The 23468-nt window shown below is 39.3% G+C and overlaps 1 protein-coding gene across 1 annotated transcript in view; it reads left to right on the forward strand.

Moving 5' to 3' along the window:
• The first annotated feature begins 6083 nt into the window (after positions 1-6083).
• The window catches only part of LOC145986585 (putative chitinase 10), a 159233-nt gene continuing 141848 nt past the window's right edge, over positions 6084-23468 (forward strand). Inside the window, exon 1 of the mRNA XM_083120757.1 lies at positions 6084-6210. Within this exon, the coding sequence (XP_082976883.1) occupies positions 6208-6210 (3 nt within the window). The 5' untranslated portion in view covers positions 6084-6207. The remainder of the gene's footprint in view (positions 6211-23468) is intronic.

Below are 23468 nucleotides of genomic sequence, written 5' to 3' on the forward strand. Positions count from 1 at the left end.
ATGTAATTTATGTCCCGATTAGCCTCTCTGTATATATAGTGGATAAAAATAAAATCTCAAAAATCTTTGAGTTATGGTAAACTGACATTTACTACCGAAATGGATGGATATCATCCAAATATTATTGGGACTGAGTGTGGACTATATATTTGCATGTGACATCGTCATCTGGACGGGGAGTAGAAAAATCCTTGCTTCAAAATTCAATAATGATTCGACAGAAGGTTGATATTTTCAGGGAGTACATTGCAAAGTGTAATCACATAAGTCGTGTTGTCTCAATATAAAGTATCATCGTTTCCTTTGTGGGTACCTTCTATAATCTTACAAAACATCTTGCACGACACCCTTCAGCTATTGTCATCCCATTCCATTGTGATACCCTAGTATCTTCTTTTTGTGCGACGTTACATATTGACTTGTTCCAGAAGATGTTCCTCCGAGGCACTGATAACACTCCCCAAGAACCGCATTGTTGGATCCAGCCAGCCAATAACTGACGAGGACCGGTTTGGTGATCTTCGTGCCGCGAATATAATGTAAAATGGAAATCCAAAGCAAGACAACGATCATGCTGGGGGGCCGGATCGAACCTCGTCAAACAGGAATTTGAAAATCGAAAGTGAAAAAGCCCGCCCTGGCAGGTTACGAACCCAGTAATGGGCGGGAAACTCCGTCACGAGGTCTTTGTAGCGCCAATCGAAGTTTAATTAAGAGGCAAAAAACAGTAGAATCGTAATGCGTTAAGAACCAGGTATTCAGTGTCAACGACTGCTGAAGTGACACTAACTGACTTTCCAAATGATCTTGTGGAAAAACAAGTCGGCGTTAATTCCGTCGTTCTTACCTATAAACTTCAATAACTGAAAGAACGCAAACCGATGTGTTTCAGCACAGGGTTGAGAAAGTTATTACTTAAAAGTAACTTCATTACAGTACAATTACTTTGTTCAAAAGTAACTAGATTACAGTTATAGTTACTCATTTTGAAAAGTAACTCAGTTGCAGTTTAAAAAGCAACTGTAAATTACTTTCACAGTTTTTTTTATACAAGATCGGATGTAACTGATGCCTTGATGCATGAACTGCTTAAAAGCTGTTACTTTCCAATATTTAAATTATGTTATAAATATTAAAATATTTAAAATTAACATAGAGACTAAACTTTTCTTAACTTCTTGCCACTCCACGGCTTGTTCGGTGCTACTAGCCCTCGTAAAACATAATAGTTATTACTAGCCTTTTCTTCTGTCAAATAACGCATTAATGTCGTTAGTAAATGGGATCATGTAGCAGAGAAGCCGACAGGATGAGACATCTGATATTAACCGTTTCGCTCAATTAATGCATCATTGCTTATCGCATTTGATATCTTTGCATTAAAGACACTTTACGTTTGACTCTGAGATATTCATATTCTGATGTCGATCCTTTCCCGTCTCTCCGTAGCGTACTACAGATTTTGTCATTTAGCGACAGAAACAACGCTAGCGACAACCATGAATGTGATGAATGTCTGCAAACATGCGGGATAAAAGTGTTTTCACATCCTGTGCCCTGTGCAAGTTTGTCGGTGATTCACATTAAATCATGTGTATGTGCCGATGTATGCGTTTAAAAACGTGTGTTACTTACATCTTTACACCCTGCATTACGAAAGCACTGAAATTTCAGATGGTGTAGATGGTACAGGTAATCCCTTTCGGGACCACATAAATACAACAAAGAAAATTATCCAGCTTACCTTTCATGTAAATTTTATGTCTCACCTTTTGTGTAGTATTCAATCACGTCATCGAAGTCCAATTTTGACGCCACATTACATTCTATCGATAATGTGGCGAGTGAGGGTGTATTTTTTAAAATGGTATTTAGTTCTCAAATAGGTAAAGGCAAAAGTTCCCCGTACAGATTTCACCGTGTCATGAAGGTACATGTGGAGTTAGGGCCCCACACATTCTCGATCTCGGCTTTTTGGTGTGTGTGGAAGGGATGTGATTAGAACCACGATCCACACGCCTCCGCCAAGGTTAGCCCCAGGTGTCCATTTATTTGAGGCTGGGTGAGCCCAAGAGCCGCTTTGTGTAAGGACCAGGCCTTCCGACCGCGGGATTTGAACCGAGGTCTTCCACGTGGCAGTCAGACGTCCCACCGATTGGACCACTGCAGCTCAAGTTATCAAATACGTCTTGATTAATTTCAAACAAGAGACACTCGCAACTGTTATAGGCGCTGTTAGCAGATATTTAAGTAAACTGCATAGAAAATACTACAGTACTTGGATGGAAGCCGCACGCAATACTCTTTCAAACTAAATACTAAATTGATTTTAAACTTTTTGGCAACATTTGTGAAAGTCCTTTTTATGGGAGAGGTTTGGGGAGCGACTATCTCCAGATCTTTATTTACCTCGTATATTTCAACTGTGGATTTGTTTCACACAAAACGGAATATGGCCCCCGGAACAAGTTTACCTGCCATGGCCTATCTATTCACTTCTCATCTTTGCACAAAAGATCGCGGTGACACAACCTCAAATTTGATGCCTCTCCCTTTCAACGCAAAGTATCACTGTGCCTGTACCCTCTTGAACAATAGTTTATAGCAGGAAATCGATAGATAGTTGGGGTCACAAACAAAAATTGAACTGTATTCGGGGAAATTTTCTTCACACAAGATCTTTTCACAGCAGACTTGCTGTCTCTATTTGAACTTCGATTCCTTTCTTCTACACAGCGTTAGCTTATTACCGTGCGTCCATTTCGATCTGCAGCCGAGAGATCGGGAGAAGCGTGGCGGGCGGCGCTGACGGAGAAGCCGACATTTGCGGCCTGTAATGCCCGCTTATTTTTATAGACATATGCAGACATTTATATAAATATTGCAAAACGATCACTAACCTGTGTTATAACACGCAAAAGTTCTTCTGTAATTCATCCAAGTTCTGCTCTTATATACACAAATAAATACGCTATAGAAACGATGTTAAGAGCCACAGATAAAAAAGCATTTTAATCATGGTTTTGATCAGTAACGTCCTGCTTAAGTTTATATCCTTGAAAGAGTTTTGTGGCGATGGGAATCGTTTGGAGGTTTCGAATGTGCAACACTGTATCAGGATTACACTGCAGACGAAACCGATAAAAGTGAATGGTTTTCGTGAGCTTCCTCGCAATCCGAAATATCCGAGCTCGAGTTTTTTGTTCCTTCGCGACTAGATGAAGACAGAGTTGTGAATATAGTGGCGAGCAATGTAAACCAAGAGCGTGTTAATTTCGTACTGTGCGCAAGAGTGTTATTCTTGGTTACTTGCAGTTACTTGTTTGTGTTATTGTAGTGTGTATGTGTGACGTGTCAGTGAGACGATTGGAATGCCAGCCGCAAGATTCACGTTAGAACAAAGATTTTTTTATGTATGACACGTACCTACGTGAAAACAAACTCGTGTAGAGACGTGTGTAGGTAATTTGTACAGAAATTCCCATGCGTTTCAACTCCACACAGAGATACGGTTAGATATCTTGTCCTTAAATTACGAGAAACTGTATCGTTAAATTTTAAAACACCTAAGCAAAAACGACGGATTCTAACCGAAGCAAAACTCGATGATATTGGTGCAGCGTTAGAACGTTCTCCAAACAAACCTCTACGCCGTGTTTCACAAGAGGTGGGCGTGTCAAAATCATCGGCACATACAGTCACTAAGCTACTAAAATTAAAACCATACTCTTATATCACAGGTTAGTGCTCGTTTTGCAATATTTATATAAATGTCTGCATATATCCATAAAAATAAGCGGGCATTTCAGGCCGCAAATGTCGGCATCTCCGTCAGTGCCGCCCGGCACGCTTCTCCCGATCTCTCGGCTGCAGATCGAAATGGATGCACGGTATAAATGGAACTTTATTGCTAATATAAGTTTATTTCCTTTCTTCTATTCTAATGAAAGATTCAATAATATGACATAAATATTTCGGAAGCGCGAGGCCCTGAGCTGTGGTACATACCGCGCACTCCTAACAGCTACTCTGTGTGACACTAATCGGAAGACCCATGGCATGAATGCACACTGTCAACGACTTTGCCATTTATACAACGTATATCGATGCACTCATTTTCACACTTTAATCGAACAATACAGGTAGAATGCATCTTTTGCAAATTCCGTGTATAAAGCAATCACAGCTGTAGGGGATTTCAACGCCCGGACGAGAACAGACTTTGCCTCTTCCATCTCTGGTTGGGACATATGTTGTTATGTAGCCAACTTACATTTATTTTTAATAGAGTGGAACCTTGATAACTCGAACTTGAGGGGGAAAAGAAAAAGATCGAGGTATCAAGGATTTCGACTTACAAAGGTTCGAGTTATTGAGGACCAAAATCGCCGACTTCGAGAGAGGTCTAAAGCACTAAGCACATTAACAATGATGGTTACATACACGGCAGGGTGGGAAAGTTCAAGTCCCGACCCGATTGTTGATCACCTGACAGTACGTACGCACCCTACACTTCGACTTATTGAGGTCCGTGCGACTAAAACTTTGAGTTATAGAGGTGATTAGAATTTAACTTCGACTCATAGAGGTTTTTCATAGTCTACCTTCGAGTTATTGAGCTCGAATGGCATCCCATAAACTGTACAAAAATTCGTCTTATCAAGGTTTTATTCGAGTTGTTGAGGTAAAATTAGTATTAAGTGTTATAGACAATTCAAGAGAATTACATAAAATTCGACTTATCAAGGAATTAGAGATGTTTAGGTTCGAGTTATTAAGACTGTGTTTACTCCTCTCCGACCAAGTAAGGCATCCGTAGCAAAATTGATTATTTTTATCCACTGCATGCATCCAAGGACGTAAGTCTTACATGGGTGTAATATACTAATATTTGTATTTTTTTTCTTATTTAACTTCGCCTTTGTCTCTCAATCGCGACGATGAGAATGCATAACGATTAGATGAAATCTAGCCTCACAAAGGAAAGAACTTGAGTCGAGCACTCAACGCCCTCAGAGGTGGCAAATGGAACTCAAATAATAATTTAATAAACATCATTAGCGCAGGCACTACCTTATATTAAAATCAGTTTTTTGAGTATTACATTTTTAGATAGATTGCTTGATTTGATGTATTTTACTTCACTTTTCTGCCACTTTTGACTAATCGAAAAGATGAGCATGAATGGTGATAATATGTGATGGATGAGGAGATAAATACATTGACGATACGGCACAAGTGCCACAAGGGATTATACAGTCTGTGAGGCCAGACCCAAAGCCTACTCTGTAAAATGCAGTCCAGGGTGCACTATGTGGAAGGGAGGTTTAACACTGGAAGTGTTTAGAATGGGCCTCCCGTACACATTTTGAAACTTCGCAGAAAATTTCAAAGCCAGCGGAGTGGTTATCACAGCACTCTACGACGTCAGGGATCCCGGTTTCGAATTCCGGCTTGGGCATGTGTATTTTTGAGTGTTCTCTCAACAATTTCATAGTATCATCACTCATCCCATCTTCGTGATTAGCCGAAAGTGGCAGAAATGCGAAGTAAAATCAGAGAATTTTAAAGATGTTCGAAGAAAAGAAACTCCAACTATTCTTTTCCTGGTTCCTGCTAGTGAAAACAGTATTTCATGCAACTGCCGTGTTTTACCTCAAGAGAACGCAACTAATAATTATTGCAAGTTTTATATTTATTGGGCATTGTTGATATGGGAACACAATATTTTTCTTGGAACGTCACATTCTAGGAAAGTCAAACTGGTTCAGTTCGGTCGATGCAGACGCGAGGCTCTTAAAATTCCTGTCCAAAGTGAGACTTGGGTCCAAAAGCTACCATTTCAAGCAAGTGCATTAAAGTTCCTGGGAGATGATCCCTTATCTTGATGGATTTTGCAATTGTTGACCGAGGATCGAAATTTGTGAATGGAGGCGAGGTTGCGCTAGGACCCGAGTGGCGGCGCTGCAGAATGCCCGATCAGCCCGAGTTCAGGGTCACCTGCCCCTCCTCTTCCCCCTTCTTCGGGAGTACCTGGTCTGCGGCTCTTCGTGTCGCGATTATAAAAGCGAGAGTGTTCTGTCAAAGAGACTTTTAACATCTAGCTTTCAGGCAGTGGGCCAGGAGTGTGTTGAGTGATCGTGTGTCGCAGTGAATGTCGTGAATGCACATGCGCGGGTGACAATACGTGCGAGTGACCCAACCATTATGGTAAGCGAGCATAAACAATATTTTTTATTTATAATATAATTTTTATAAATATGTCTAGGAATTTTATAACCTAAAAATCACCAAAATATGCAAAATGTAACATACACTTATGACCTAAAATTTCCACAAATGTGACCCAACAATAATACAAATTTTAATTAACAGATTGACTTTTTATGGGGTGCCAGATTTATGTAGGCTAAGATTTTCAAAAAAATAATAGAAACTAGTAAAATATATGAAATTTTAAGGCATGTAGGGATATTTTTTTTACGAATACCAATACCTATGGAGGAATATTTTAACTTCTTGCTAATTCGTTTTATGACCTCTGAATACAATGACTACCTTGTGCGAATTGTCAAATGTAATTGCCCTATTATCACTCAACAGAGCTTTGCGCAGAAAAAGACTTTCTATTTCGTTTGATATAAGACGAGAAAATTTAACCCCCTTTGGAAAGAGAAGTGCAAAATAAAGTTTCTAGTACCTTGGAAAAGCGGAAATATGCTGAATATTACCAAAAAATTGTTAAAATAGCAGAAATGGTTAAACATGCATTCATATACCCTAACGAAGCACTTTAATTGAATTAATTTTTTTTTTCCGAATATGCATTTCTAAATATTTCAGGAACGATCACCCTTACAAAAAAATATTCAGTCATGAAAATCCTACCCGCATTGTTTCTCTTCTGTCACTGTTTAAATTTCGCGCGTATTCCTTTTATTTCCACGTGGGTTTTCTCCAAAGAAATTCCAAAAAATTCGTCGCCACCACACGATCTCCTGACTGTAATTTCTGGGTCTCTGTCAGGGCATAGATGGACCATGGTGCTTATTCTGTTTCATCTTCGTCCTCACGATTAGCTATAGAATGTAGCAATTCCGTAGCAATGTAAGGGGAGATTTCATGGGCAATGAGTTGCCACTATATTATTGTAATCCTCTCGTTCCTCCGCTTGTCAATAAGGGGTCCCTGGTTCTGTCCCCGGGTGCTGTACATTGCACAGTTGTTCCGATCCCACTGTTAACTGTTGGTCCACTCTCGAGTATAAAACTCGATACAAGTTTTGACGTTGTCTTGTTTTGTAATCAGAAGGTTCCTAGAGCGATTCCAGATGGGGGCCATATTTCATATTTTATTAATATCTAATATTAATTTAGGATTAGTTATGATTACACTGTAAAATGTTGACTGTGGAAATGACAATCTAAGACCGTAATTTCCGCCGACATCCAAATACTGTAAAAGAAATGACAGTTTTTACAGTATTAGAGGTCATTGTTAACATAATTAATGCAACTTTAATGATTCAGTTTTTAAAACTATAAAAATGGTGCATGAAACTACAATTTGAATCCATTATCTACATTTATGCCTGATAATAATATTTAAATTAAAATAAGAAACTGTCGCGTACAGTTTTGTAAATTAACAGGCAGACTATTAAATTTTTACGGTAGAGTAAATTTCACGGTAACTTCTAACTACATGCGTATAACGTAGTTTTTCAGGAATTTTTCCTGCACAATAGAAATCCAACTATTTTCATTCAATTTCGGCTATTTTACGTTGCTCTTATACCTCTTCGGTTAATCGTGACGATGAGGATGAATGATGAAGTTATGTAAGTGAACGATGAGGAATATTGTACAATGCCTTAGCCAGAATTCAAACCTGGGACCTCTGGCTTCGTGGAGCGTTCGACTGACAGTTTCCCCATGGAGATTCGGTAACGTGATTGTTGAAGTGGAAAGGGAAAATGTCAAGGGCCTCGATGAGGAAGTAAAGTTGATCATCCCAAGTTCAAGGAAGGTTGGTGCTTCTCCGGTCTCGGTTCAGGGATAATGGACCACAATCTTGTAGATCTATCGGGTAGGAAGAAGGGAGTAGTGCCCTTTAGACTTCACACAATACATAAATATTAGTATCCTTGTTCTTTCCTCAAATATCCCCCGGTCTTCCCACTCGTTGGCTCACATAGACCTTGTGCCATCTTGAGCATAAATCGTTGAGCACTTGGTTTTTATGAATCTTTTAATGAATCTACATATGTCTGTCGTTGACGATTAATCGAGAGCAAAATAAAAATAAGTCGTTTTAAGGGGGGCGGGTGTAAAGGTAAATTTAGAATCCAAATGTCCGTAAATTGGAGGTTTGTGAAAAAATTTAGGGGAGTATTGCGAAATATATATACAGAGGGGACGGGATAAATTATTGATTTGTATGTACCATATGCCGGTTGAAGATTATCACTTTCTGCACAGATAAGGTAATCGGGACCGGACCTACAGTTTGAAGTGGGATTCGAACGCCTGTGTACCTCCACCCAGTTTCGAATCCGGCATACCATGATTACAAGGCGGCGACATTACCCCTGCTCCATCGGGGGAGGCCCATATACGAGTTGGAAGTACAGCTGTACAGTTGGATGCATAAGTAATACCGAGCTAATTGTCCAACACTATGTTCACTAGCTTTGTTTTACGCAAAGAGAGCTTCAGGAATTGAAACAAACAAGGTGCTGACAACCTCGGCACCAGCATACGTACAAATTCATTTCTTAAAAACACGTAGGATTCAAGAGAAAAATCAATGAAAATAGTCGTGGACAATTTGCCGAGCAATACTGTACCAAGGATAGAAAAAACTGATGGTGTCGTCGAATTTTTCAACCCAAAGCAAGCCATGGAATGCACCCAGCTGCTTATCATGTAATTCTGCTCCTGATTTGCCAAAATGTACGTTTTTTTTAACACATCATCGTCACCTTTATTCAAGGGTCAAGTGTTTGTATCATCAGGAATGGGAAAACCGGCTGCGGTGAAAGCAGATACGTAATACTAAACGTTGTTGAATTTTTTATGGCAACACGGGGGCAGTCGGACACTAGCGAAGGGTGGCATTTTTGTCTGCGGTGACTGCGAGAAGAGTAAACAAAGGACTGTCCCCTTTTGTTCGCAAGTTGACCGCGGTCTTCCTCCATGATGCGTCTATACATCTTTTCCCGTTTTTAAAGTATTGACGGTAATTTCATAGTTAACCTAATTAATAAAATTTTAATGATACAAGCAACTGCAATTTATAATCATTATCATTATTTATGCATGATAAAATTAAATCGAAATTTCAATTAAAACAGTCCCATCCCTTTATTGTAAGTTAACAGGCTGACCGTAAAATTGTAACGGTAGAATCTTGTAAATCTTACGGTATCTTCAACAGTGCAGTACTACGTGTGTTTTCAAGCACAGGTCTATGAGACCTAATTTTTCTAAATTTTCCCTGTAATTGTCTGTTTTGCCAACTGAAAGAGGTATATTCAACATAGAAATTATTTTTTGCTGAAAATGTACGATATTGATGTAAAAAAATTATCCCGGAGATTGAAGATAATACTATAATGTAGGTATGTCTGGAGAAGAGAGAGAGAGTTTGTTAATCATTCGACTTCGGCTTTGAGATTTGCGTAAAATAACAGGAAAGCACGGGCCGGGCGTCGTTAACAGTGGGACAGAGGGGATCCGACACCCAACAAATCTGGAAAATTTCTGTGTTATGTATAAATAAGTCAACATGTCCTACCAAAACTTAAGCGTAACGGCGCTTATACAAAATAACAAGGTAAAATCATAAAAAATATATAATGTATAATTTAAATGTAAAATACAAACTTTACGATAGCGTCTTCGCCTTTGTAATCCTGGTGGAGGCACATGGTGGTTCGGATCCCACTTTAAACTGTAGATCCAGTACCGATTAGTCTTTCTGTGCATTAAGTTATTAATTAATTAATTTGTTTTATTTTACATCGCTTTTGTGCTACTTTTGGCTAATTGCAAAGATGGGGATGAGTGATGATATGATGAAATTGATGAATGGACAATCACAAACATCCATGCCCAGGCCGGGATTCGAATCCGGGACTCCTGGCGTCGTAGCGCGATGTGCTAACCACTCACTGTGCATAAAGTGAACTTAAACATAAACTCAACAGCAGCAACAAATTTTACGAAAGTTATTTTTTTATATAATTTTGGACTGTGTTCTTTTTACCTAACCCTTTCACCATCAACATTACAAGCAGCACGGGAGTGGCAGATCCAACAGTATTTACGGTGGATAACGGGTGATCGCTGATGTGAGAAGAGATAAGAAGAAGATTCCTGCATATTGGTCGTTTAATTTATGCAGAGAGCCAGGGAGAAGTGGTGCTCGTGAAGGCAATGAACCTGCTAGGGTCACCGATGCCTTGATGTTTGCCGAAAGAACCTGGGCTTCGACGTCAACATGGGCAACACGTTCGGTAATTTTTCCGTATTTCACAACATCCAGAGGACCGTTTTCTTAGGTCCGTGATGGCTTCCGGGCGTTGGTCGGCAGCTCCCACGGAAGACAAGGACGAGGAAGATGAGACTAGTGTCAACGACCCCGGATAGTTAGCAATAGTCTCATATTTACTGTTTTCAATACCTGATTGCGTTTTGGAGCCGCACGATCGCCGCACCGATGATCCTGGGTTCGAGTCCTCGAGTGGGTTGCGTGTTTCTTCTTGCACAGAGAAAGAAAGTTTGTTTGAAATAACCAAAAATTAGTTTCCACTAACCATCAGTTTGTTTAAATAGGCGATAAACATATGATTGTTTACCGGTACGAAATTCACGTTTGTTCAGTTACTAAATATTTTGATCCAAATTTCCACATGTAGTAAAAGCTACTAAATTTTTTGTTTGTAGTTAACAAAAGGATTAAACAAATGTCTTTTGTTAATTCAATAATCAAAATGCATCTACAAGTAATTAATAGGATGAAGGAACAAGTATAGTACAAAAACTTGTTGAATGGGGTTTTCTAAGGCATTTTAGGTAAGATTATGCAAATGTGCACTGAACCTCAAAATAGGCATTTGTAGACACTATGAAATGTTTTTTTAAGGCTTAAAACAACATGAAACGAGTCTAAACTATTAAATCCTATGGGTCTAACACAAAGTAATAATAAAGGTAAATAGGCAAAAATCCTCATCGTTGCGTTTAGCCAAAAGAGGGTTGAAAAGCGAAGCTAAATATGAAAAATAATATAAGTCTTAGTGCGATCACATACCTGGACATTGGTATTCGTTTGTAAGTGTCCCTGAATCTGTTGGGAAATCTGATGGTAAGAGACCTGTGGAAAGACCAAGATGAAGATGGACTTGAAGGAAATTGGTAAGGATGGTCAGGATCAGGAGTGAATTGATCTTGCCGAGGATAAGGACAGATGAAAGATTTTACCTTGCGGCGACAAAATAAAAAGAATCAGGTTTAGGTTTCGTTTAGTGAGGTTCAAGTTTTAAAACCGAATGCAAATATTTATTACAGGTGTCCCTAATATTTAAGAGATGGATTAAATCTCTGGCAGGGATAGAAAATTCTCTATCTTGCCAGGGATATTCGGTAGGTGGGAAAGGTCCCCACTTTGTGGTGATGAGTCTTTTAGTTGTTACCCGTTGTCAATTGTAATGCTTATTGTTAGATTTATATTTCAAGCCTAGAGGAGGTTGAGTCGTAGATATCAATAACGGAAGGAAAGAGGGTGATAGCTTGATCTTCAGACCTCAAAGAGGTGATCCCTGGATTTAACGTCAATTGCAGATATCAAGGCGGGAGGTACTACTATGTACTCTTTTTTTAACTCGTGATTTATTGTTAACTTTCCTGGTGAGGCACCCCTTCCACGTAGTACACCCCGCTAACTGCTTCTTGCAGGCCAACGAGGCTCTGGCGTCTGGACCTACGGCCAGCATAATCCTCTGTGGGGCTGTGTTGTCCTGTGTTTGTCCTTCTGTATGCTTAGTGCCCTTTACAGCCTCAACGTTTAACCTAGGTAAGGAGATAGTTTAGTTTCAGTTCTTGTTTAGTAGTGAATGCGTTAGTTTGGAAAAATGAGTAAGGAAGTTTTAAGCGATCTTTCAATTTTGTTTTAGTTAAGATGGGCCGAAATAGTCTATGTGCTGAAGCCCCATAATATCCAAATCAATCAATTATTGTTAATTTTAGAAGTATCTCTGAGAGAGGGGAGTCTTTCTCCCCTTTAATTTACTTGTGCAGAACCAGCACTTATGGTCTTTACCAGAACCGCTAGATTACCAGTCAATATACATTCGCACCACAGTAATACAGTAACGAGGAAATCGTTCCATCATACAATGCAAGAGAACATCTCATTTCGTCACTTGATATTTTGTTTTCAACGTTCCATCGCCCTCTAATGACTGACGATTAGATAAAAACAAGAAGAGCGCTGAAAAATTTATGTCCACCTAAATTATTGTTTGCTTCCTGCAAATGATATTCTAACATGTTTGCTCGGGAAAAATTCCAAGATACATAACACAAGAATTTATAATAAACGAATACTTGGAAGCTGACTGGCGTCGGCGCTAATCTTCAGACAACAAAATATTCTGATTTCCAGAGCTGTTATCTGTCCCCCTGGTATGAGGCCGATGCTATGGCCACGAGGCAAGCTCGTAATTTCGACTTATACGTAGGGAGACACATTTAAACAAATAACGTGAAGATGCCAGAAGAAACAATTTTACCTAATATAATATACTCTATGTGATCAGAAGTATCCGGACACCCACCTGAAAATAAAGTACAAGTTTGTACAACCCTCCATCGGGAACACTGGCAGTCAATACAGTGTTGGCCCACCCTTAGCCTTAGTGACAGCGTTCACTCTCACAGGCATACTTTCAATCAGATGGCGGAAGGTTTCCTGAGGAATGGCAGCCCGTTCCTCGCACAGCACCAAAATGAGAAGAGCTATAGCACGAAGTCGGCATTCCAAAACATCCCAAACATGTTCTATGGGATTGAAATCAGGACTCTGCGCACGCCAGTCCATTAATGGGACGTTGTTGTCGTCAAACAACTCCCCCACAAGCCCTGCAGTATGGACGGTGCTCGGTCGTGTTGAAAGGCACAATGGTCATCCCCGAACTGGTCTTCGATGGTAGGCAGCATCAAAGCTGTTAAAATGTCAACGAAAGCTTGTGGCGTGACATTGCCATGTAAAGCAACAAGGGTGCCAAGCCCCCACCAGGAGAAACATGACCACACTGTAACCCCGCCACCTCCGAATTTCACTGTCGGCACTACACAGGCTGGTAGATGTCGTTCACCAGGCATTCGCCACACCCTACCATCGGATCGCCACATTGTGTACTGTGATTCATCACTCCATACAACGGTTTTCCACTGTTCTATGGTCCAGTTTCGACGCTCCTTGCACCACACGAGGCGGTGTTTGGCATTTGTCTGTGTGATGTTTGACTTATGGGCAGCTGCTCGGCCATGGAAACCAAGTTGCCACACCTTGCGCCAAACAGTAATGGTGCTTGGAGTAGATCCTGATGCAGTTCGGAATTCCTGTGTGATGGTGGCTATTGATGATTGACGATAATGCTGTATGACCCTCTTCAACACTCGATGGTCTCTGGAGGTCAACATGAGAGGTTGGCCTGCACGCTTTTGGGTCGTACACATCCCTTCACCATAACATCGGAAACAGTGGACAGAGGGATGTTTAGGAGGGTGGAAATCTCACACACAGACTTCCTACACAAGTGGCACCCAACCAACTGACCACGTTGAAAGTCTGCGAGTTCCTCAGACCAACCCATACTGCTGTCTCACACTCTCTGCAGACTACTGAGTTCGCTGACTCTGTGTTCTACGCAGTAGATGGCAGTACTGTGTCGCTCTCTATGATAAACACACGTTTCGCGGTGTGTCCGGATACTTTTGATCACATAGAGTATATAAGGTAATATATAAGGTACATATGTATATATAAGGTACAAAACTTGGAAAGTAAAACAGGATGATGGTATGATGATGGCTATTTTGTGAAACTTTTGTCGTATATTTACTTATTTTGTGTAGATTTTCTGCCGATTATGGCTAATTGTGGCAATGAGGTTGAGTTGTGAGCAGAAGAAACCAAGTCAACCTCCGTAGCGGAGTGGTTAGCACAGCGCTCTACGTCGTCTCGAGTTCGAATCACGGCCTGGGCAGGTGTTCTTCGTGACGGTCTCTTCATCAATTTCATCAAATTATACGTTATCCTCATCGGGATTAGCCAAGCGTCAGAAAAGCGAATTAAAATAAACCAAATCAACCAATATATATATATATATATACAGGGTGTTGAAAAATACCTGTTACAACGCTTGGGAGGTGATTCTACAAGTAAAAACAAGGAAAAAATGTCATGTGAAAAAATGTCGAAATCGGCACCGTTTTCGAGTGACAGGCGTGCGAAAATCGCCTCACACCATGTGTAAAGTACAATAACTCAAGAAGGAAGAAATATATCAATGTCGGAATAAAATAATACAAACAAAATCGTACCTGGTGAATACAATGGTGCATCAATTGAGGCCCAGTGTAAATTGCGCAAGGGGACTCTCAAAGAAAGTGGGGAATCCCCTGATGGAAAATACAAGAAATTTACTACTATCTTCTACATAATGTTGAGATCGGAATGTAGCCAGTAAAAAATGGCGACGTATGTCCACATGTCCCACAACTGCTGGGACACCGTCCCACACCCGGGAAATAGGAAAATAACTGCAAATCTCCTGTTGTACACGGTTCACATTGCGGTTCGAAGAAAAGAAACCAATTTGTCGCATGTCTCACTACTGCTGGGACACCATCCCAAATGGAAAAAAATACTGGAAAATCATAAAAAAAGTTTTCAATCCCTTAATGTTGACACACTACTTTGCAGTACGAAAAACAAAAGTTAAACAATGGCCACATGTCGTTAGGCTGTACATATACTACAAGAGAGCTCCCCAAAGAAAGTGGGTAATCCTCGAAGGAATGAAGACGGAGAATGGCGAGAAAACGCACACAATGGCATGTAACATTTCCAGGCACAGCACATCTGGAAGGGATTCCACTGAGAAGCGCACAACCTCCGCACATGCAGATCGACGGTATGAAGTACAGCGATATCCAGCATCTTCACTCGTACCTTTCACTGAAGGACACTATGTGGTGCTGATAGGGGCTCACACAAACACCGGTATACTCAGAGACGTTGTTGAAAATGTCCGCCATTGACTTCAAGACAAAGATGGCATCGGCGAAGCACTGATTGTCTGGTACGTGCAAATACCTCTGGCATGTCACCAATTGTCCCAGCAGCGGCACTAACACGAGCAACGAGATCCTCAGCACTTTCCACAGGGGTTTCATACACGAGCCTTTTCATTTCTCCCCACACAAATAAATCCAGTGGTGTGAGGTCGGGGGAACGAGGTGGCCACGGTAAATGTCCACCCCTGCCAATCCAACGATCGCCGAAAATATCTTTGAGTAAGGCTCTGGCTCCCCGGTCGAAATGTGCGGGGGCGCCGTCGTGTTGAAACCAGATACGTTGTCTACCTGCCAGTGGCACGTTTTCCAAAAGTTCAGGTAATACGTCATGTAGAAACACCCGATAATTCCCACCACACAAAGTAGATGGCAAAATGTACGGGCCTATCAAGTGGTCACCTACTACGCCACACCACACATTCACTGCGAACCTATGTTGATGATGGCGCACAATGATTGCATGCGGATTGTCCATATCCCAGACGTGGCTGTTGTGGCTATTGAACATGCCGTCCCTGGTGAACATTGCCTCATCGGTCCACAAAACTAATGTTGGGAACTCTGGAATGGAAAGAGTTTGTTGCACGTACCATTGGCAGAAATCCATGCGTAGGGGAAAGTCCGTGGGCAGTATGTGGTGCACCTTATGCAATTTGTATGGGTGCAATCCCTCCTCTCGAAGAACGCGGAACACATTGCTATGGTGGGTTTGTTGAGTACGAGCAATGACACGTGTGCTGGTGTCAGGACGGTCTCGTATCGCGTCCAACACGTCCTCTTCAAATTGCACAGTGCGCACAGTGCGGGGTCTTCCACAATCCCACCTACGGGGTAGTAGAGATCCAGTTTCACGCAGTCGAGCATCAAGTCTTTGAAAGAGTGCATGTGCTGGTAATCGCCTATTGGGAAAACGTTCGTGATACAAACGACGTGCTTCACGGCTGTTTCGGTTTGCCTCTCCATAAACGAGATGCATATCAGCAAGCTCGTGGGTAGAGTACTCCACCATTGTCTTGTTCGAGAACTGCCCAGAAACAGGGGCACTTTCCCTCCGAGTGACGGATCACAACTACCGTGATTAGCACCCACGTAATGTCACACAGGTGTCCACGCAGTTGTTGCAAACCGAGAAAGAACACGGGAATACGTACTCTACGTACAGTATTCCTTAGCGCAATTCAACCATACACACACGCCAGACTAAACTCCACGCTGCGAGACGCAGAACAAGACAGGAAAAACAACGGTCGACTACAGTCTCTACGTAGTATCCACCAACACTAATACGTAACAGGTGACCTACACTCACAGCGCCTCTAGTGGAGCTTTCTGTACCAATTAGCTGAAATCAATCTGAGCGTAATTTGACGGCATAGCGTCATTTTCGAGTGAATTTCCTATTTCCCGAGTGTGGGACGGTGTCCCAGCAGTAGTGGGACATGTGGACATACGTCGCCATTTTTTACTGCCTACATTCCGATCTCAACATTATGTAGAAAATAGTAGTAAATTTCCTATATTTTCCATCGGGATTCCCCACTTTCTTTGAGAGTCACCTTGCGCAATTTACACTGGGCCTCAATTGCTGCACCATTGTATTCGTCAGGCACGATTTTGTTTGTATTCTTTTATTCCGACATTGATATCTTTCTTCCTTCTTGAGTTATTGTACTTTACGCATGGTGTGAGGCGATTTTCGCACGCCTGTCACTCGCAAACGGTGCCGATTTCGACATTTTTTCACATGACATTTTTTCCTCGTTTTTACTTGTCGAACCACCTCCCAAGCGTTGTAACAGGTATTTTGCAACACCCTGTATATATATATATATATATATATATATATATATACACGTATATATAGTGTGTGTGTGTGTGTTTTCACATACTACATTTATTATTTTTTGTAAAAAGAAAGGTTCGGGTATACTCCTCGTGCGTCAGTTTGCTATGGTGACATAAACAATAAAAATGCAAAGTTAATAATAAGAAGTACTAAAAAAAAAAGGTGTACCGCAGAAAAAGAACACAGTGTGTGTTTGTGTGTCGCTGTATTACGCATATTTTAATGGTTCATATTACTTGATATTAAATTCCCAGATTTTCCTTGCAATGTGGTCAATCTTTCTTGTGGCTGTTTAAAATGAGGGAATAGATATGATAACCGTGGCACCAGCATACTTGTTGCATGAAGTGATTTATGTCTTCCTTCCTTCCTTCTTTCCTTCCTTCTACACGCAGCAAATCACGCCTTTGTTTTTCGAAGGTTGAACTTATTTTGTGCTGTAATTTGGCAAGTACAGTTCGCTCGAACCAATATTGCGAACCAGAATTCTCCTCTGCGTGGTGGGTAGTCTACTCTTACCTCAATCGAAAAACCTAGCTGCTTTCCTCGAGACTGGTTTCTCAAGTGGAGCGAACCGGAATGCTTTGCATTAGGAGCTTCGAGTTTCAGTTCGTCAGGGCCACATTATCGTGAATTATAGTTCGACAGCGGATTACGTAACCGATTTCAGTTAGCTGGACCGAACTGGAACTCATATTGGGGAGAAGAGATTTTAGTTCTACTCGAAGCTGAACTCGAACTGGAATGAGTTTCAGTCGCAATCCCTGCTCCACAGAGGAATATGACACTAATGGGATGACTTGGTAAAACGAGAGAGATCGTTCGGCTGTTCAAAAGGTTGTAACACATTGATACCTTGGACAAGTTGACTGGTAATTCATCACGAAGTTTACACTTTGCCTGCTCAATAAAATGCTTTCGTTACAGAATGAGTAACCGTTGTTGGAAGACTTTGAAACAAGATCACAGAGTTCCGACATACTCCAGTAGCTGCAATGTTGCAGGCCATCGAGGATCTGGCGCTTGGACTCTCAGCCACTATAGTCCTCTGTAGTGCTTCTGTTGTGTCGTCCATGTATGTTTGTGATTTTTTCTTCATCCATTTCATCTCATTACCATTCGTCCTCATCGCCACGATTAGCCTAAAGTGACATAAATGCGACGTTAAATAAACTTAATCAGATAGTCCCGGCGGAGTAACAGGAGGGTTCACATATTATAAGATCCCATTGACAAAAATCAGGTTAATTGGAATCTGTGAAACATTGAACAACTGAAGCATAAAATTGGCTTTCCCACTCGCAGTGGTCGGGAAAAACATCCAACACACGAGAAAATCCTTAAAATCAATTAGGGAAAGGAGGTTAGGTTTAGTGACTAATTTCCAACGCATCACTCACGCTACTCCTGATAAATATTTGTCAAAAATGTATTAATTGTTTAAGAAACCATTGCTAAAATGGAGAAGACGCTCCTGCATCATTATTTGTGTTTCTCGCCATTTTTTTATACTGAGAGCTATTTACATTCCCATCCAATCTAAATAAAAACAAAAAACTCTCTGCTGCAATGATGAAGATGATTCTGAAAAGCTGCTCAATATCAGCTTCATTTGCGTAAAGCAGCACGTGCACGTTCTTCCCTGAGAGAAGATGTTGAAATATCCAAAGCTGTTGCACCAACAGCACATGATGAAGTGTACTTATAGGTGTTTTGCCAGTGAGTTGCTACACATTAATCTGAGGATCTCTATGCCATCTCATTTTCAGTGTCGTCTCTTCTTTTTTGCTAAGACAACGATGGACAGAAGACTATGATACATTACTCCCCACAGCTGTCGCTTGAGAGTCCAGAGCTGTGGCAAGAGGAAGCGCAGTGTGCAGTCATAGCGTCGCTTGTTATCTGGTCTAGTCCATTTGTTTTCGGTGGCGAAGCGGCCCTTGAGACCTACTCTAATTTGTTTGTCAATTTACGGATTTATTACTTATAATTTCATTAAACGACATTTAATATAAGAAAATCGAAATTCTAGGCCTTACGATAATTACAGCAATTATCCATGCCTACCCAGTACTTGGTCTTTGCATGCAGTGACACTCATGCTTCATGGTGCTTGCTGCTAGGGCGAATAGTCTTCTCAGCCTTTCTGCAATATTCATATCGATAGACACTGGCGTTCACAGAATTTTTTTCCGGCAGGGGTTGGAATTGTAATTGCAAAGGTGGAATAGTATACATACATATCTGCTTTTTGTATAGGCGGTAACACAATAAGATATTTCGTTATTTAGAACTTTCCACTTTCAGAAATGGCAATAGAGCGTCATTTTAAGGGATTGCATAAACCACTGTTTTTTTCCCAGAATTCTTCGCTGCTTTTATTTAAAAACGTTGATTTTCTCAAAATTTCGGAACGTGCTGTGCCCTCATCAGCCCCCTCTGCGTAAGTAGTTGATATCTACGATAGTGGCAATCACTGCGTGGGTGGTCTTTAATTTGCACGTACTTATAACTAATTTGCACTGGTTTTAATTAATTCGCATGTACTTAGAATTTATTTGCACGTACTTAGAATACTTTACATTTATGTATTTGCATGTTTATAACTTTTTATGAATATATATTTATTTATTTTATGAAAAATATGTATATAGAAGGTAATTAGAGGTACTAAACGCTATGCATATGGTTTTATATTCATTACTGCAAAGTATGTAATGTATGAAACTATAATAATTAATGTTTATAGTATTGAAAATAAGTTTTCTATGGTTTATGAACCGCTATGAACGGTGGTAATGGGTGTAGGTACAGGTTCAATTACGATTGGGGACGGTCCCGGTACTCGAACCCACGATATGTAATATTATTAATTAGTACTATGCAATAATTGCATTATATTATGAAACACGTTGGTTTCACACGCTAGACAGAATACTGTCTCAGAATTTCGACTCCGCTCTGATGCCAGACAGAGAGAATGAATTAATATTCCGCGTAGGTAGACGAGAAAGGAATTTGGGGAGTGTGCGTTCAAGGTCAAATGACGTCAGAACGCCAGGACAAAGAAGGAACCCAATTGACCAATCAGAGAACGCGTCGGTAGGTTTTCAGAACCGGTTTTTTCAAGGTTAACCAGTACGCAAGAACAGGGGAAAGCTATGCAATACTGTACGGCAGGGGAGAGATTCAACCAGACAACAAAGGATGTCTGAGAATGCGCAGCAATGGTCAAATCTCTGAAGCTATGCGTTGCTTGTAGAACTGGTTTCAGCCGCCAATTAATATTCCGCTCAGGGTTACCCCAAGGCACAGGACGCTTTAGCGCAGGTTTTTTTTATCTGTACTATGAAGAAGGGAGAGCTATCAGGGACGGGGCCTACAGTTTTCACCATTTGCTTTTATCACGGGGTAACGAACCTAGGACCCTTTGATTATTGATATAGGTAGTAAATGTATGTTACTGTGTGCTATTTAACTTAATTTTGAGTTTATTTTTTACCAAACTTTGACTTTATGTCAAACATTTTCACAGCTTATCTTTATTTTTACAAAAATAACACTATTTGTACTATTCACGCAACATTTTTTATTAAATTTTGGACTCGCAAAGATATTTTTACAACTTTTTAAATTATTATTTTACAATTTTATGTTAATTTTTTACCAAAATAACACTATTTGTACTATTCAGGCAACATTTTTTATTAAATTTTGGACTCACAAAGATATTTTTACAACTGTTTAACTTATTATTTTACAATTTTATACCTATTTTTAATCTAAATAACACTATTTGTACTATTCAGGCAACATTTTTTATTAAATTTTGGACTCACAAAGATATTTTTTCAACTTTTAACTAATTATTTTACAACTTTGTTAATTTTTACCAAAATAACACTATTTATACTATTCAGGCAACATTTTTTCATTAATTTTGGATTCACAGACTTTTTTTCAACTTTTAACTTATTATTTTACAACTTTATGTTAATTTTTACCAAAATAACACTATTTATACTATTCAGGCAACATTTTTTCATTAAATTTTGGATTCACAAAGACATTTTTTTCAACTTTTAACTTATTATTTTACAATTTTATACCTATTTTTACCAAAATAACACTATTTATACTATTCAGGAAAGACTTTTAGTTATATTTTCGACACACAAAGTGTGTTTTTTCAACTTCTATCTGTTTATTTCACAAGTTTAGGCTTATTTTTACCAAAATAACACTATTTATACTATTCAGGAAAGACTTTTAGTTATATTTTCGACACACAAAGTGTGTTTTTTCAACTTCTATCTTCTATCTATCTACCAAAATAACACTATTTATACTATTCAGGAAAGACTTTTAGTTCTCAACTGCTATCTGTTTATTTCACAAGTCTAGGCTTATTATTACCAAAATAACACAATTCAATCTGTTCAGGAAAGACTTGTAGTTACATTTTCGACACACTAAGTGTGTGTTCTCAACTTCTATTTGTTTATTTCACAAGTTTAGCCTAATATTACTCAAATAACACAATTTAATCCAGTCAGGAAGGATTTGTTATTATATTTTGGATGCACAAAGAGATGTTTTCAACTTTTTTACTGATTTTTTGCAGGGTATGTATTAATTTTTATTTATTTTGTTTTGTATTATATATACATTTACAAATTTTTAACTTAGAGTTTAGTATTTATTTAATTTTTTTCGAAAACACTAAAGAAAAAGTACTTTTAGCTCAAATGTAAGCCACAGAATATATTATTATTATTATTATTATTATTATTATTATTATTAGGGTTTACTGATTTTTACTATGCTATTTTTTGTTCTGTATTTCTATATGTATTTATTTAGGTCAGGTTACGCCTGCTACGTAGGAAAGTTTGTTTATTTTAGAGTTTGCTGAGTATTTTGTTATTTTTATACTAAGTTTTCTAAATATATCAGGTAGAGCTCCATCCATATACTTTTGTTTTTGCTGTTTGGAGATGATGCGATCAGCATCACTCTCCATCTGCTTTTTATTTTATGTACCCAATATTATTTTGAGGCTTAGTGAATTCTAGAGCCTATTTATGCAGGAGAGAGGGCTTGAAAATTTTGATCTCAGATAACCCACAACTATTTGTCAGAGTATTTTAAAGGATATTTTATATTTATTATGTGCCACTAGAATATCAAAGCTTGCTTAATTTTTATGTCTGTAACGCTGTTATTGTATTTCTAGCTAAGGTTTACTGGATAAAGTACACGAAATGTTTAACATTTCGACTATTTGCCTTTATACGAGGCCAAATTTTTAGTGTAACGAAAATTATTGTGTGTCTATAAAGACTGAAATCCCTTTACCGATGGGTCTATAACTGGACGCTTACCAACATTGTTCCTTTTTTTAAAAAATATAGCCATTTATCAATATATTGACAATTCACAGGACAAGACGAAGTTCACAGACGACTGACTACATATATGAACCATAGGTCCATTTGCTAAACTTTTTTCTATGCTAGAAGAATAATTTAGCCTTATAGCCTTTTTCAAGGTATTTTTGAAGTATTACTGGTGTTTGGGTGCATCAACACTTGGGTTATTTCCATTTGGTTTATTATACGAGGCTACAATCACTATTTGAACACTGAAATTATCTGATTGAAACTAAAAGCTTAGGGTGTAACTAGGGACTTAGTATGTATATCGACAATTTATAGGACAACACGAACTTTACAAAGGATTGTAGGTGATGTAGGCCCACACGCCAGAGCTTTGTTAACCTGCAAGAAGCATTTACAGCTAATGCTACGAGGCAATGAGGTTGATTTTTACTGTTTCACAAGAATGCTATTTTTTATACACCCAATATTTGCTTTTTCAAGTAACTACATGTACCAGAAGTACTTACAGGCCAACTCTAACTAGACTTCGATTTATATAAATGTGGCAAGAACTATATTTCTGAGGAAGTACGCAAAAGCAGATTACCCGATTAAAGTATCTGAAAAACAGATTTTTCTATGCAAGTATATTTTTATTGACTGGATTATTTAACACATCAAACAGGAAGACTGCAAAATTCATTAAATGTAGTTCTATAGTATAGGTGGTTTCAGAGATATAAAAAAAACAAATATAAGATTTCGCTTTTTTTTTGCTTATGAGGCTAATTGCGACGCTAAGGGTAAATGGCGAGGAAATGTAACGGAGGAGAAACAGTCCCAAAAGTTATGGACTGCATGTAAGTTAATACC

Source organism: Lepisma saccharinum, chromosome 4, assembly GCF_977018435.1.
Source record: "Lepisma saccharinum chromosome 4, izLepSacc3.1, whole genome shotgun sequence".
In the NCBI taxonomy this organism is placed as follows: Eukaryota; Metazoa; Arthropoda; class Insecta; order Zygentoma; family Lepismatidae; genus Lepisma; species Lepisma saccharinum.